Here is a 16,486-nt window from a genome sequence, read left to right on the forward strand (position 1 = left end):
TCGGGCAGCTTCTGAGGCTTCAGCTCCCTAACCACAACAGGGGGAGGTACCGGTCGCCTGATGAAGAAGCGAGGAAAAGGCAGATGAAGCACTTAGCACCTGCCGACAGATACTCCGCCAGCTCCCGGAGACCTGCTGCGGGCGCCACCTCCCCTGCTTAGCCTTCCTCCCTGCACCCCCGCGGGGCGCGGCCACACCCCCTCTCCTGCGAGGGCCTCCAGCTCCGAGGCCGGGAGTAGGCAAGGAGGGTCGGCGGCCCCCGAACCCGGGCCGGTCGGCAGTCGGACGAGGGAGGCCCAGGCAGTGAGGGTAGGTGCGCCGGGGGCCGCAGCGTCGGGGCCTGTCCCCCGACACCACCCGCGGGCCCGCGACCAGCCGCCGCCACACCTCCCGCCGGCGCTCCCAGGCAGCTCGCACCGGAAGCCGCTCGGCGTCGGCCGGAAGCCCCGCCCCCAACGCCGCGGGCCGCCAGGCGCCCTGTCCGGCTCCGGGACGGGTCGCGCGCGGGCCCTGCGCCGCCTGTCGTTTGGCGGTCTGGGGTACCAGCGGCCGGTCTGCGTGACCTGGGCAGGGCGAGCCACCAAGCCCGGACCCCCGCGGCAGGACCAGTGATCCCCCGTCGTTGTGGCAAAGCCTACAGCCTGGAAAATAGGAAAGTAAGCTGCATTCTGCACCTAGAAGCTTCACCAAGCTAAGGCAGAAGCGCACGTGCCGTCCGTTTAAAATGAACATTCCTGGGCAGCCCCGGTGGCCCAGCGGTTAAGCGCCACCTTTGGCCCGGGGTGTGATCCTGAATACCCAGGATAGAGTCCCACGTCAAGCTCCCTGCATGGGAGCCTGCTTCTGCCTCTGTCTCTCTGTCATGAGTAAATAAAATCTTAAAAATAAATAAAACGAACATTCCTTTCAAGTGCAATCTCAGCACTTCTTCTGAGACTGCCACTCCTCGGAGCAGCACCAGCACAAACAAGACGGTAAGGGGGCCGGGGCAGGGGTCCAGGCGCTCCTGGAAATCAGCAGCTCCTGTTCCACACAAGCCTTAGCCCACCGGCAAGACTGAACATACACACTGTATGCACATCTAGTTGCAGCCCAGCAGCAGTGAGACAGAACCCGTTCAGGAGACACAGGACCCCACAGGGCTTTTTCTCTGGGGGCCACAGTGCCCCCCAAATACTACCTGCTTCGAAAGGGGGAAACCCCCACTACCTATCAGTCCTGATTCCAGGACTGGGTTAATCTTGATTATTCAAGAGCTGGTGCTCAAATGGAAAACCCACTCTACTTGATCAAGCCACAGGACAGGGTGGCCTGCCTCCAGGTGGCAAATCCACTCACTGGGAGGGAGGATTCTTCCCCAAGCACCACACAGAAAGCAAAGGCTCTTCATTTTAAGTTTTTATTTAAAGTTACATATAAGGTTACTTTACTCCTGCATCTTCTCAATGGTTTCTTCCTTATATTTGCCCTTTTCCTTTCCTACTTGGCGAGATTTGGCTTTACGCTCAAGGATCTTTTTGCGGTCTTTGTCCAGTTTTAGTCTAGTGATAACCACCTGCAGAAAAATAAAACACGTCTAGGCTTTCAACAGTTACCAGCTTCTCGAGCTAACCAAGTCAGACACACGTTTGTTTCTATTGTAATTTGAGGATCATTAAGTTGGAACAGAGATTTAGCTTCAACCCATAAAACCACAGTACAGATGTTGTGACAAATCTGTTAGAGGACTCCAGATGATGGTAAATTCAGGTCTTCTGAAGGAAGGTGAGGAAAAGGGTAAGGGGGCTCTGAACCAATACAGGTCTAGGAACCTGAACCGAAAGGAAAATCTCTGCCGTCAGAGAGCTTGTATTTCCGCAAACCAATCCAGTGGATGCACACCAGACTTTGATATTCAGAAAAACAGGGCAATATGGGGACGCTAAGGACTGCTGCCAAGCAGGGGCTAAATCCTATAGGGTATCAAACGAGGCCCTACTGACAAGGCTACATACAGACACCTGAAACCTTGAACACAGGATAGTGAGAGACATCAGACCATAAGTACTGTATGATGTCACTAACACAGGATAGTGAGAGACATCAGACCATAAGTACTGTATGATGTCACTAATAGGTGGAAATTATAAAGTCAAACTTGTGAAAACAAGAATATGGTCAGCAAGAGATGGGGAACAGGACAGATGTTAAGGGTATATGAACTTACAGTACAGTTGCGATACATACACAATATTGTATCATAATCACCAAGCTTGCTAAGATACTTATATAGCACATTAGAAGTGTGAATTATCCCTACAATGGCAATCCTTTTATATACAAATCTATTGAACATCTTACACACCTTTAATTTACACATTATGTCAAATGTATTTCTGTAATAGGAAACATGGGGCACTTGGGTGGCTCTGTTTAAATGTCTGCCTTTGGCTCAGGTCATGATCTTTCCGGGTCCTAGGATGGAGCTCCATGTCTGGCTCCCTGCTCAGCGGGGAGTCTGCTCCTCCCTCTACCAAAGACATAAATAAATCTTAAAAAAAAAAAAAAAAAAGGAAACAATAAAGACAAATACCTGAAAAGAAAGGAATACCTAAAGAAAGTGAAGAGTTGCTTTGGTAAAAGTTACAGCAAGTACAAAGGTGCAGGGCAGAACAACTTGGAAGTTTTACAGGTTGTGTTTCTTAACTTTAAGTGTGCCTAAGAATCAGAGAGCTTCTTAACATAGATCCCTGGACCCTGCCCCCTGTCCCCAGTAGAGCTGGGAACAGAATGTGGAATCTACCAGGTGGGCCAGGTGATACTGCTAACAGAGGACACACCACGATTAGCATGGCTGGAGGAGGAGCCAGGAGGCCAGTAGACCAATCATGAAAAGAGGACATCTACAAGTGGTTGGTGAGGGGATCAAGTAAGACCTTGCAGGCCACTTTGATGGGAACAGATGGGATTCTGGATATAACCTGACAGCAGCTAAGGGGGTGGGGATGAGTGGAGACAAGCTGCCATACAAGGTGAGCATGGCAAATAGTGAACAAATTCAGAAGTCTGAACATATTAGGTTTGCGGTTATCAATTAGAAATCCAAGAAGGCAAAATAAGCAATTGGGTATTGATATTTGGGTTGGAGTCATCAGCCTTTAGAGGTCTGAAGTCCTCAGAATGAAATATAACAGATGAGGACTGAGCCACAGTGAAGGGATGGTATATCCTACACCGTGCTGTCTTAAAAAGACGATGAATGTATCCTTGGACTGGTGACCAGGACAACAGCCTATCTACTGGTGGACCAAATAGAAGACTGGCGATGCCTAGAAAACGGCCCAATTCCTTGCTCTCAGGAGACACACACTAGAAGAATTAAAGGGAAGGGTCATCACGCCTGTAATCCTTTGGGGATAGGGCAGAGGGGTAAGGAACGTGGGAAATGCTAGTAGTGAATTCCAGCTCAAAGAGATGCAGGAATTTTGCTCCATCAACCCTTCAACTTTTCTGTAGTTTGAAAAAACAGATTTATGGCAGCACCAGAAGATCTTTTAAAAATTGTTAGAAAAAAACCTAAGAGACTGCAATATCAGAGAATTCACATTCAAGCCTCAGACAGGCACCTACTATGGCAGACCAGAATCTCTATCCTTGCTCAAACACTACCACTATCGACGAGATCTTAGCTTCTGGGCTTTGGTTTTCCCATTTGTAATGGCTTAATACTTTGCAGGGTTATAAAGTTGCCATACTACTTACTTGGCTTTATTTATTTATTTTTAAAATATTTGTTTTAGGAGGGGAGGGAGGGAGGGAGGGAGGGAAAAAGGAATCTCAATCTGACTGTGCCAAGCAGGGAGCCCCACAGGGAGGCTCAATCCCAGAATCCTGAGATCATGACCTGAGCCAAAACCAAGAGTCGAACGTTTAACCCACTGAGCCACCCAGGCACCCCTGCTTACTCAACAGGGTATCAGCTCCATTTACTAGAAAAATTACTGTATTTCCGAGATTTTAAGATTTGTTCACTGTGACTTTTGAGGAAAAAATACATAAAATATATACGATGACTGTTAAAGACCTCTTGATTTGAAAAAATTTCCAGAACTCCATTCAAATACTGTATGTTTAAGACTAGTTCCTAGCATGGCAAGCCGTGCCCACGTTGGGATGTTGGCTGGACAGGGTCCGGTGTGGAGAACCCCTCTTACCAAAAACTGCTTGGTCAGAAAAGGGGCTACCCCCTTGCCTGTCAAGCAACACAGGGTCATGGAGAACCTGGTCCTAAATCACTCAGACATCCAGCTTCTGGGTTGGGGTCTTGAATGTAGCAGAGTGGCTCCCTTCCTGCGATCTACTGAAAGTCCGCCCTTAACACAGGGTTTGTAAAAGATAAAAAGAAAAAAAAAATATTGCGTTCTAGAACCTCTAAAATCAGGGATTCTATTTCTTTGGGAAGGTTCTGCAAACAAGCTATCACATTTGCTAACACTTCCAGGAACTTCCTTCTCTACCCTCGAGCATTCTCAATAATACCTACCTTGCTAGGGTGAATGCCCACGTGGACAGTTGTGCCATTTGCCTTCTCTCGCTGTACTCGTTCAATGTAGATGACATACTTCTTCCTGTAAACCTGGACTACTTTGCCGATCTGCTGACCTTTGTAGTGTCCCCGCACAACCTAAATTAAAAAAAAAAACAACAACAAAAAAACCCCAGAAATATTAAGATTAACCTTGTGAACCAAGAAAGCTACAAATCACATAAACATCAGATCTGCAAGACCTTTCAATCTTGAAAGACTTAACAGTTAACGGAAACGTAGCCAGTAATTATCTCTGGCTTTAACCTACAAATAAACCAAAGTATAGTGATGGACAGCGCATCCATCAACTGGTGGTCAATAAGCAGCAGTGGGCTTGGTAAAAGGTTAAAAACGAGCACACTTCAGCTTTTAATAGCAGGTTGACAAGGAGCTTTTACTTCATCTCGAAGGAAGCAAGAGGCTGTAAGATTAAATCCACAACCCATTCAAGCGTCCATCTCAGTGCCAGACCGGCAGCAGCAAATACGCATGGGAACCAATTCTTTCCCAGTTTCAGTTTCCTACCCAGGAGTCCTAGTGATCACATTTCTCAGGCACAAGCACATCTGTGCTTCTGCACAGATGGTTCTTTACAGCTGCAGATTTCCTTGCATTAAGAGATCTGGAAAACAGAGACTACCTCCTGCATCCACTGGCAATCCTGGCACCAGCACAGTAGCAACCAGTGGCTGTTCTCAACCCAAACCACTATCTGAGGACGTTTTTATTTATTTATTTATTTATTTAAATAGGCGTTAACCTCATCCAATAATACTGGGGACAGGCAAGCTGCTTTAGAGACTTGCCTGAATCTTATCAACAGCAGCTGCAGGTTACAGCTAAGAAAACAGAGATCTTCACTTAAATGGATTTGATGACTTATTTACTGGGTAAATGTAATACCACCACGTAAAACTATGGTTCAGTTAGGGCTTCTGCATCTGGGTTCTGATTCAGACTTCTGTATATTGTCCTCAAATGCATCTTTGGTGACCAACCACACCAAGAAAAAGCTCATCACAAAGTAATGTCCTGGGGCAGGCCGCCTGCGTGGCTCAGTGGTTGAGTGTTGGCTTTTGGCTTCAGGCATGATCCCAGGATCGAGTCCCACACTGGGCTCCTTGCATGGAGGCTGCTTCTCCCTCTATATCCCCGGCTCTCTCACGAGTAAAATCTTAAAAAAAAAAGGGGGGGGGGGCAATGCCCTGGCTCTGAATCATCTCTCCTCTTCTGATTAATTATGTCCACATTGTGATGTTTGGAACAATCAATACTTTTTCCTGTTAGATTTTCTAAGATTTTATTTATTTAAGAGCGCCAGTGAGACAGTACAAGCAGGGTGAGGGTCAGAGGGAGAAGCGGACTCCCAGATGAGCAGGGTGTAGGACATAAGCCTCGATCCCAGGACCCGGAGATCATGACCTGAGCTGGAAGGCAGACACTTCACCGACTGAGCCACCTGGGCGCCCCCCACCTCCCGTTTCATTTTTCAGTTTCCTGTTGCAACCCTGCTCTGGTGCATCATTCCCCGAACACAATCCCTCTTCCAGGCCAGATGTGCAGGACATCCGCCAGGATGACCTGTATCACTGCACCCACTTGCACTTCGTCATCCTTCCGGATGGGCATGGACCGCACGTTGTACTTCTGCCTCAACTCTTTGGAAAGCGGGGAAGACATGATCTTCCTGCGAATGTGGGAAGGCGCATTGAAATGCCGCTTACGATTCTTGCTCCGGTCAGAAGTCACAAACGGATTGAACTTCATGTTGGCTGCAGAGAAAAAGCAAAAGACGCGTTAAAAACCCTTAAAATGATTGCACGATGTCGTCCGGTTTCCAGACAGGTCACGGCAACAACGTCACCTTGAGAGGGTGAGCAAGCCCAGGACACGGTCACGTTCTCCCGGGATGCTTCCTCCACAAACATACCCGTTCTAGGTCACACCCTCCGAACCTCCGAAATCCCGGCGGAGGAAGTGAAGACAATTCGCACCTCCATGCGTGAGAGCAAACCGGACCCACAAACTCAGTCACTCAACCAGCACGTCACGCTTTGCAAAAACCAACAACGTCCACACGCTGTGAACTCGAGTGAGAGGACACCGAGCTCCCGACAAAGTGCAGCGTTTCCTCCGTCCCCAAACCTGGGAAATCCGGGGTCGCAAAAGCCGCCTCTCGGGCAAGCGCGGCCTGGAAGGCCCCCCGGCTTCAACAGAAAGCTATTTCGAGACCATTCTTTAAGGAACGACGCCGACTAGACTTCTCTCCATCCGCACAGAGCCCTTCCCCTCCAGGCGCCGATGCCGAGTTCTCAAATCCCCTCTCCCCGTCCCTTCCCGAGTCCGGCGGCCCTCAAGCTAGCGGGAAAACAGGTCCAGATCATCTTAGCCGCTCTCCCTGGGTGCTCTTCGTTCGCCGGAAGAGTATCGAGCCTCTGGGGTCAAAAGACACCGCGCCCGCGAAAGGATGGCCGCGGATTGCTCGCGCTCTCATCGCCAAAACTCACCTGCAAGCGCCGCAGCGATGGCCGCAGAAGGGAAGAGAGCCACACGCTACTTCCGGTTCTGTAAGTTTATGAGAGATCTCGCGAGACTGATCATCGCCAGGAGCGAGAGAGGCGCGGGATTTGAATGACAAGAGGAAGCTGGGAAAGAAATGGATGACTAGTGCCTCCCGCGGCCTGGAGGGGAACTGCAAGGAGCTGCGAAACCGCGTCTTTCAGACCCTGGTGCCTCCCTGGGCAGGTCCGGGAAGGGTCGTTCCCGGGCAGGTGGCAGGAGCTGCTCAGAGCGTCACTGTCCCCCCGTGCGTGGTGAGGGAGCGGGCGCCCCCTTCTCCGAGAAAGGGCAGGTTGTAGTAGCGGCCGCCAGGTGACGCTGGGCCTGCGGCCGCGGGTCACCTGGGTTCCGTGGACACCGAGCTCGCCAGCCCTTCGATGAGGGGCCATGGGGTGGGGCCCGCCCCCGCCCCCGCCCCCGCCCCAGATTCGGCTGCAGCCACACACCCGCCTTGCGAGGCTGGGGACCCGCGATCCTTCCCTCGCCCCAACCCCCGCGCCGGGAGGCCTGAACCTGCATTTCTAACGAGCTCGCAGGTGACGGATGCCCAGGGTGCAGGTCCGAGACCACACTTGGAAAGAGCCTTTGCAAGGGGAGAACTGTGCCCCTTTCTGAGTGTTACTGTCCGCTGTCATTCAGTTCAAGGTCTGGTGGAAGCAGGGCAAGGGGGTGTGGTGCCTGCAAACCGCTTCTGGGCAGGCGGCAGTGCTTGGGGTTAACTCCTGCAGCTTGCCTGGCCGTGCAGCCGGTGGGGGATCCGTTTCCTTCGAATGAATAAAGCATTATCATTGAATGAATGATGCAGTGTCAAACTGATGGAAGACACGCATTTCATGGTCATAATAGGACGTAGTGAGCTTGCTGAGTCCTGGAGACACTTTTCCACTCACTCTACATTTCTAACTCCTATAGAAAAATAGAAAAAAAATATATATAGAAAAAAAATATTTTTAAAGGTTTTATTTATTCATTCATGAGAAACAGAAAGAGAGAGAGGCAGACACAGACGGAGGGAGAAGCAGGCTCCTCACAGGGAGCCAGATGCGGGGCTGGATCCCAGGATCCCCCCAGGATCACAATGGGCCAAAGGCAGACACTCAACCCCTGAGCCACCCTAGCATCTCTTTTAACTCCTTTACTCCACCAAATAGCCTTGTGAAGCTGGTACAGTATTATCATTCCCACTGTACAGATGGGATCATTGAGTCACAGAGAAGTGAGAGGAACTTGTACCAATTAAGTTGAACCCATAGGTTATAGATGAACCCATGTAAGCTCTTTCCAGTCCCTTCCTGATTCAATCCTAATTTCTAGGACTCCATTAGGTCAAGTCAAAGAGTAAGGAACTTGGGGATGCCTGGGTGGCTCAGTGGTTTAGCACCTGCCTTCGCCCCAGGGCGTGATCCTGGAGTCCCAGGATGGAGTCCCACATCAGGGTCCCCGCAGGGAGCCTGCTTCTCCCTCTGCCTGTGTCTCTGTCTCTCTGTGTGTCTCTCATGAATAAATAATTAAAATTAAAAAAAAAAAAGAGTGAGGAAACATGTCTTTGAGGAGCCAGAGTTAAGTCAGTAAAGAGCACAGGGTTTTCATGATTTAAAAAAGTTGTGTTTTAAATATACTGTCAACAGCCCCAGATTTTATTCTTAACTGAAAAATTCAGTGAGACTACCTCTATTGCAATTCTTTTTAAAAAAAAAATTTTTTTTAAATGTAAACTCTACACCCAACATGGGGTTTAAACTCACTATGCCAAGATCAAGAGCCATATGCTCCAGGACTGAGCCAGCCAGGTGCCTCTGCAATTATTTCCAACAAATGTTTATGGAGCGTCTTTTGCATGCTATCCCTAAACTGGACACTGGACTTAAAAAATGAAATTAGTTAGAGCTTCTGCTTGCAGGAAGCTCATTGTCTAAGAGGAGAGATAAACAGTGAAACTAGCATCCATGGGACCCCAGGAAAAGTGCTTTATGAGCTGGCTGCCCTTGGTGGGGTTTTTTTCTTCTTTTTGAAAGAGAGCACAGGGGGAGAGAGAGGAAGAGAATCTTAAGCAGGTTCCATGCTAAGCCCATTGCTGGGCTGGTTCTCATCATCCTGACATTATGACCCTGAGCTCATGACCTGGGCCGAAATGGAGAAGTGGTTGCTTAATGGACTGAGCCACCCAGGCGCCCCGCTTTTACTAGTTCTGTGCTTCAGGAATAGGAGAGCATTCTGGGGTCAGGGAAGACTTCTGGGGTGAGATCACCCGTGGCTGAGTTTTGAAGAATGTTAAAGTTAGCTTCATGAGGCAGTAGGAGTAGCTCTCAGGAAGGCTTGGAGCTGTGAAGCAGCATGACGTGTTGTCTCCTGGAGCTAGGTCCTTGTGGCTGGAGTGAGCAGCCTTCAGAGAAAAGCCCATGAGGCTCCCACCTGATCTGAATTTCATTTGGCAGCTGAAAGTTACAGGGAGATGCTCAAGGCTCCTGCCTTCCTACCTTGTCTTCCTCTCTGGTCTTCACAGATTCATCCTCTCCCTTTTTGTTCTTATTAGATTCCCTAACCCCCTCTTTTCTTTCTTCCTTTTTAAGTGTTATTTATTTAAGTAATCTCTATGCCCAATGTGGGACTCGAACTCACAACCCCAAGATCAAGCATTGCATGCTCTTCTGATGGAGCCAGCTGGTTGCCCATTCACCTCCACTTCTTCGGGTCCCCCCTAGCCTCTTCCTCTCTTCCCACAAAGGCCCTCTTTGTTCTCTCATCATCCTCATCATTCTCTGCTGTTGCCCTCCCCTCTGGAGGCCTCCTTAGCTCCCTCTACCCATGCAACACTGAGTCATTGAAATTAAACCTTCAGGCCACTATTTGGACAGCACAGCCACTGTGCAGTGCGAAGATCGCCAGGGTACAAATTGCATGCACAGATGCAAATTACTGGTGGCCTTGTTGTGAAGTCTGTTTACCTGCATAAATGTCTTGGCTCAGCCCTGCATGATCCTCTGGCCACCTAGCCTGGCTGCCCCTCCACTTCCTTACATGTCTCTTACATGATTTGACAAAGGTCCTTTTATTTGTTTTTTTAAAAATTTTATTTGTTTATTAGAGAGAGAGAGAGAGAGCACAAGCAGGGGGAGAGGGAGAAGCAGGCTCCCCGCTGAGCAGGGAGCCCAATGCGGGACTCCCTCCCAGGACCCCGGGATCATGACCTGAGCCGAAGGCAGATGTTTAACCCACTGAGCCACCCAGGTAATGGTGGTGGCTTTTTTTTTTTTTTTAATTTTTTTTTTTTAATTTTTTTTTTATTATTATTTATTTATGATAGTCATACAGAGAGAGAGAGAGGCAGAGACACAGGCAGAGGGAGAAGCAGGCTCCATGCACCGGAAGCCCGATGTGGGATTCGATCCCGGGTCTCCAGGATCGCGCCCTGGGCCAAAGGCAGGCGCCAAACCGCTGCGCCACCCAGGGATCCCGGTGGTGGCTTTTAAATGGACTCTGTCAGGTTGTTTTGAGGCTGGTCTTTGCGAAGCCCTAAGACAAACTGGCTATTCAGATTCTACATCTACATCCCTTGGACTAAACTTTTTTTTTTTCTAGACACCAAACCATCCCATTTCTTCCTTCCTTTCTCCCTGCTTGCCTGCCTTCACTCATGCATTCTTCAAAGATCTCTCCAACTCTTACTCTTTACCAAATCCTATGCCATGCAAGCTTCATATACAAAGACCAGTAAGATACAAAGACCAGTGAGATCTAGCCTCCCTCGAAGGGGCACGGTGTCTAGAAGGAAGAAATGGCCCTGTCAACAAATGGGCATAACACAGCGTCCCTGGGAAGATGACTGGATGCAGTCCATTTTTTATATTAAAAATTATTTATTTATTTATTTATTCATTCATTCATTCATTCATTCATTCATTCATGAGAGGCACACAGAGAGAGGCAGAGGGAGAAGCAGGCTTCCTGCAGGGAGTGTGATGTGGGACTCAATCCCAGGACCCCAGGGATCACACCCTGAGCCGAAGGCAGATGCTCAACCACTGAGCCACCCAGGTGCCCCAGGATGCAGCCAATTCTAACTGAAGTTGGATGTGGTGAAATTTTTACAGGCGAACCCTTAAACTGTTTCTGAAAGCTAGGTGAGAGTTTTTCAGGTAGACAAGAGGGGAAATATGTTCCAGGTAGAGGGAGCCACCCAAGCAAAAGCCTCGAATCCTACACCAACAGAACTTGTTGGATCTACAAATAGTTTGTGTTGCGAATCAGTTTGTCCCAGGTAAGAGGAGGATGAGGGAAGTTGTGAGGACGAGGCCAGGTTATTCTGCCCGCCCCCCACAAAAAAAGGGTATCTGGACTGATGAGGGTGTCAAAGGGAGAAGTGAAGAGACTCACAGGGCTGCCTGAGTCATTGCAGGCTTTGCTGAGGGTGGAGGTCATGGGATGGTATCTGAGGGGCACAGAGATTCCTGGGAACCCTGGTCCAGGGCTCACCAGAAATGTATGGATCCTTACATTTAGCTCGGTAGGCTTATACTGTGCAAGTACGTATTAAAAGTAAAGGTTAGGGACGCATGGGTGGCTCGGTGGTTGAGCAACTGCCTTCGTCTCAGGGCATAATCCAGGGGTCCTGGGATCGAGTCCCGCATCGGGCTCCCCGCAGGGAGCCTGTTTCTCCCTCTGCCTCTCTCTCTGTGTCTCTCATGAATAAATAAAATCTTTTTTTTTAATTTATTTTTTATTGGTGTTCAATTTACCAATGAATAAATAAAATCTTTAAAAAATTAAATTAAATTAAAGATTATTGTGAGAGGAGGTAGCAAAATGTGTGTGCGTAATAATACCAGGCATTCATCCACCCGTCTATCTATTTATCTAATGGCATCTTTCTGGAGTGTCCTGACCTCAGGGTGGTTGCTTAAAGCAAAAGCTTATACTTGACAAAGGAAAAGAAGGCAGAGAAAAATCCAAACGGGCACATTAAATGATCCGGCCCAAAGATGTCCATAGGAACTGAGAAACACTGAGTCAAATATGAAGCTTTTTTTTTTTACCTTCCTTCCTGTTAAGCAGGAGATGTCACACCTCTAACCAGACAAACCAGCCCTGCCAAACTGGTCGGTAGCTGACACTCTTGAGCTGCAGGACAGGTAGTCAGGGGCAGTTCTTGAATGTTCTTGGGGCCAGCACCTCACGGAGCAACAAGTGTGGATGCTGAAAATATCCCTAGCATCGGATAGCATTTTTCAATTTAATTTTTGAATAAGTAGTACCTTTGCTTGTTTCAGAAAATATCAAAGCAGGGGCGCCTGGGTGGCTCAGTGGGTTAGGCATCTGCCTCAGCTCAGATCATGGTCTCGGGGTCCTGGGATCGAGACCTGCATCTGGCTCCCTGCTCGGTGGACCGTCTGCTTCTCCCTCTCTGCCTCTCCCCCTGCTCATGTTCTCTCTCTCTCTCCAAAGAATTTTTTTTCTCCAAAGAATTTTTTTAAAAAAGTATCAAAGGGAAGGAAATTCCCCATCCTGTCCCATCAGTTATCATCCCCTTGCACAGTTAATCACTGTGACTAGTTTTTTTGTGTGATCTTCTCAATTTCTTGATGCATAAATAAGCACATAGGAATGTGAGGGGCACCTGGGTGGCTCAGGGGTTGAGCATCTGTCTTTGGCTCAGGTTGTGATCCTGGGATCCTGGGATTGAGTCCCACATTGGGCTCCTCACAGGGATCTTGCTTCTCCCTTTGCCTGTGTCTCTGCCTCTTTCTCTGTGTCTCTCATGAATAGATAAATAATATTTTTTAAAAAGCACACATAGGAATGTGAATTCTTACTCCCCCCACCCTTCCACAATGTTCCACACTGTGTTTTTCCCACTGGCCACCGTATCTTGGAGATATTCTGTGGCAATATCCACAAGTTGATCTAGAGGATACATTTCTAGGATAGGACTTTCTGGGTCAAAAGGTGGAAATGTTGATAGCTAATGTCAAATTTCCCTTCCCAGGGGTTTTACCCATATACATCCCACCACCGAACCTGCTTTCCTTCCTTTGGCGGCAGAGTGGGTTTTGAGTCCTTCAGGGTTTGACAGGCTAACAGGTGAAAGTTGGGACACCTGTAGAAGTTTTAATTTGCATGTCTTTCACAAGTGTCACCGACTAGATGCTTAAGATCCATTTGCATTAGTCTTTTCTGAGCTGTCTCTTTCATCTAATGTGGATTATCCGGAAAGTCCAAGCTCAGCGCTTTGCACGTGCATCGGTGATGTCTCTGCAATCTTTGAGAAAATATACATATACCTTTATTTATAAAATAGCCATTCGACATTTTCTGAAAATAAAAGAAGTGCCGTCTGGGAGTCGCCCCTGAACAATATGAAAACACTATGGGTATTTTGAAATCAACTTTTGGCAAATGCAACGGAATCTGAGAATCACATCCCCAGAAATTCATGATGTTGTTTAAAGCAGCCTGGCTGAGGTTAAAACAAGACTAATTGGAGTCTTTGTAAATTTAGCATTTTTAGTCCTATAATAAATATATTTCCCATGAACCCACCTGTATCCCTCCCCAAATAGCACCTATGTGCTTCTCTAGTCTTGAAAAGAGCATAAAGAAGACCATAAGTGTTTTCAATCAGCTCTCCATGTGTCCCAAATATCCCCTCTGGGGGGGGAACCCCATTCCCCAGGGGTCCCCAAATAGACACCACTCTGGGGACTTGGGAACCAGATAAAAGGCAGGGTGCTGTTTCTTTCCCCACCGATAGCGACCTTTGCCGAGGGAGGAATAGGTTGCAGGGGGACTTAGCTGCTGGCAAGCCTGGCCTGTGAACAACCACCTGTTTGAGAGAGGATCTGGAAGTTTTTGTTGTTTTTAATTCAAAAATAAAGATCATGGCCCTTACTAAATAGAAAACAGCTGTCTGCAAGTGACTTGCCCCACAGGCAAGACCCAGTCTGAGGCTTCTTGAGTGGCCGTCCCCACGGAGCCCTAGCACAGCCCAGGGTGGGGTTGGCAGGAGCTGGGGTTCAGCGTTTGTTGAGACAGTGGCGTCCCTGACAAGCACAGCTGTTTTCTTCCCCACCCATCCTTGCCCAGCTGGGAATCCGCCCAGGGAAACTGGCCCAGCTGGTGTGGCCTCTAATAAGTGGTTGGGTCATGAGGAGGAGGAGGAGGACCTGGGCTAGGAAGGAGTCAGGGGAGCCCCTAGGGGTTAATTTGCCCGCATAGCTCTCTGCTGACTCAAGTCTCGGCCTTCAGGCTCCCCCTGTGCTCCCGGCCCACCGGTCCATCCTTGGGAACTCCAGGATTCAAACTTTGGACCACTCCTTGGGCTTGGGAGGCTTGCAGAGACCTCTAGCCTCCACTCCTGTGCCTTGATGTTGCCACATTCCCCAGGACGATGCTTTCCTGTCATGTCCCCCAGAGATCCTAGGCCACAGCCTCTGAGATCAGCTTTTCCACCAGCGAAGACCTTACAGGCTGGTGATTTGGGGGCAGGAAGGCATATGCTTGCCCAGCTGTAGGCTCATGGGTGGTTGCTGAGATCCTGGGAAAGGTGCTTTGACCCCTGAGCCACTCCTTCTGTTTGTTCCTGCGAGCCAGCTAGAGAAGCCTGGGTGGGAACTCTGACCTGGACGAGTCCTGCCTTGGAGCCCCCATCCAGCCACTATAGGGCCCCATCTGGCCCCACCTGACTTCAGGTGGGTCACCTGGCAGATAGGGACCACACCTCAGGGCTGGTGACCCCATAGTACGAGGGGGACCACCTGTCTTCCCACCTTGCTCAGTTCCAGCCCGGAGGAGGGGGAAGTATCTGTTGAGGATAGCCCCCCATCCAGGGGGGGACATAGCTGTTGCTCCCAGAAAGGGTAGGCACCCCATTTTGTACCCTGGCCTGGAACATGGAGTTTGGGTTTGGGCCCAGAGCTCAGCTCCAGCCGCAGAGATCATCAGCCCCCAGCCTCCCCCCATGGAGCAGGTGGTGTGGGAGGTGGGGACGCCATCCAGGGTCCAGACTGCTGGCCCTGGGGTCTCGCCCCATCCAGGCTCCCCCCTCCCCCACCAGCCACGCTCAGCCTAGGGTGGCGCTCAGGCCTGCTTCCTCACCAGCAGCACCCAGGGCAGGATGGCGGCCACCACAGCCACCACGGCGACGAGCGTGATGAGCAGCAGGGCCCGTGAGCGGCAGCAGAAGGCCCGGCCTGCGCTGGGGGCCGGTGATGCCTCAGACAGCTCGGCCAGGCTGCGGCGGGGCAACACGCTGTCCTGCTCCCCCAGGGGCATCCCGTGGCGGCTGATGACAAAGACCTGGGGCTCCCGGACCAGGCCGGGTGGCAGGTCTGAGGGGGGCTGGGCGCCCTGGCTGGGGGCCGGCCTCCACACCTGGGGGTTCGTGTGGCCCAGGGCGTCGGGCAGGCCCACGGGCACGGCCAGGGTCTGCGAGCTCCGGTCCAGCACCGAGGGCCAGCGGGAGCTCTTCTTGCTGAGGAAGGTGACGTAGCGGCAGATGGGGCAGACGATAGTCCTCTGGACCTGGCCGTCCACGCGGGTGGAGAGCAGGTACTTGACCAGGCAGTCGTGGCAAAACACGTGGCCGCAGCTCAGCGTGCGGCTGGCACCCTCTAGGTCGCGGAACTTCTCGTAGCACACGGGGCACTCGCTGCCCGAGCTGTCTTTGCTTTCTCCTTCGGACATGGCCACTCTGCCAAGGCAGGGCCTTAGCTGCAGGAGGGAAGGGCCGGGAGCCACCAGCCCTCTCCCTCCTTCCCAACTCCCTCCCAACTGCCTTCTGCCCCCCTCTCTCTTGTCCTCTTCTGCTGCCCCTCCCCAGGTGTCTACTTGGCTTACACTGAGACTAGGACCTAGGGCCCAGGCCCCTTAGGAGGAGATGAGGGGGGCACCTCTACAAGGGGCTTTGGGAGACCCATAAGGAGCAACTCCAGCCCCGGGAAACTGGTTCAAGGTACATGGAATGTGTTGAAGTCTGACCTCCCTGATACCTCAACTGGGCACACTGACTTGGTGAGGTCATCACCTCACCTCTTCCTGCTTGGATGCCTGCAATGATCATCCTTTCTCAAGGATGATCCAGTTCCTAGGGGAAGCAGGCAGCTAAGCCAATGTTCCCCCGGACTCAGCCCGGTCTCCAGTGTGGCTGTCCCCAGAGTGGTCATTTCCCAGAAGATCCTCTGCTGCTCCTCTATCTCCCTGCTCAGGGATTGGCTGATCCATTGGATTGCATCCAGCCATTGGATTGCATTCCTCTGTGCTAAGCGTGGCTATAAAGCAATGACTGTTTTGAAAATAAAGCTCAGAACTTACACATCCAAATGCCTGCTGGCCCTCTGTGTAGTCACGGCAGGGAGCTGTGGGCTC

The 16,486-nt window shown here is 50.3% G+C and overlaps 2 protein-coding genes across 2 annotated transcripts; both read right to left on the reverse strand.

The window, feature by feature from the left end:
• Positions 1 to 1,385: 1,385 nt before the first annotated feature.
• Positions 1,386 to 7,161, reverse strand: RPL26 (ribosomal protein L26). The gene is made up of 4 exons (XM_041773115.1): positions 7,075 to 7,161; positions 6,167 to 6,339; positions 4,523 to 4,663; positions 1,386 to 1,555 (listed from the first exon to the last, which is right to left on the reverse strand). The coding sequence occupies exons 2-4, from the start codon at positions 6,332 to 6,334 to the stop codon at positions 1,427 to 1,429; spliced, it is 438 nt and encodes a 145-aa protein (XP_041629049.1). The 5' UTR covers positions 6,335 to 6,339; positions 7,075 to 7,161; the 3' UTR covers positions 1,386 to 1,426.
• An 8,038-nt stretch (positions 7,162 to 15,199) lies between these two features.
• RNF222 (ring finger protein 222) lies at positions 15,200 to 15,880 on the reverse strand. The gene has a single exon (XM_041769987.1). The coding sequence runs from the start codon at positions 15,803 to 15,805 to the stop codon at positions 15,200 to 15,202; it is 606 nt and encodes a 201-aa protein (XP_041625921.1). The 5' UTR covers positions 15,806 to 15,880.
• Positions 15,881 to 16,486: the final 606 nt, after the last annotated feature.

Source organism: Vulpes lagopus, chromosome 10 (genome assembly GCF_018345385.1).
Source record: "Vulpes lagopus strain Blue_001 chromosome 10, ASM1834538v1, whole genome shotgun sequence".
Lineage (NCBI taxonomy): Eukaryota > Metazoa > Chordata > Mammalia > Carnivora > Canidae > Vulpes > Vulpes lagopus.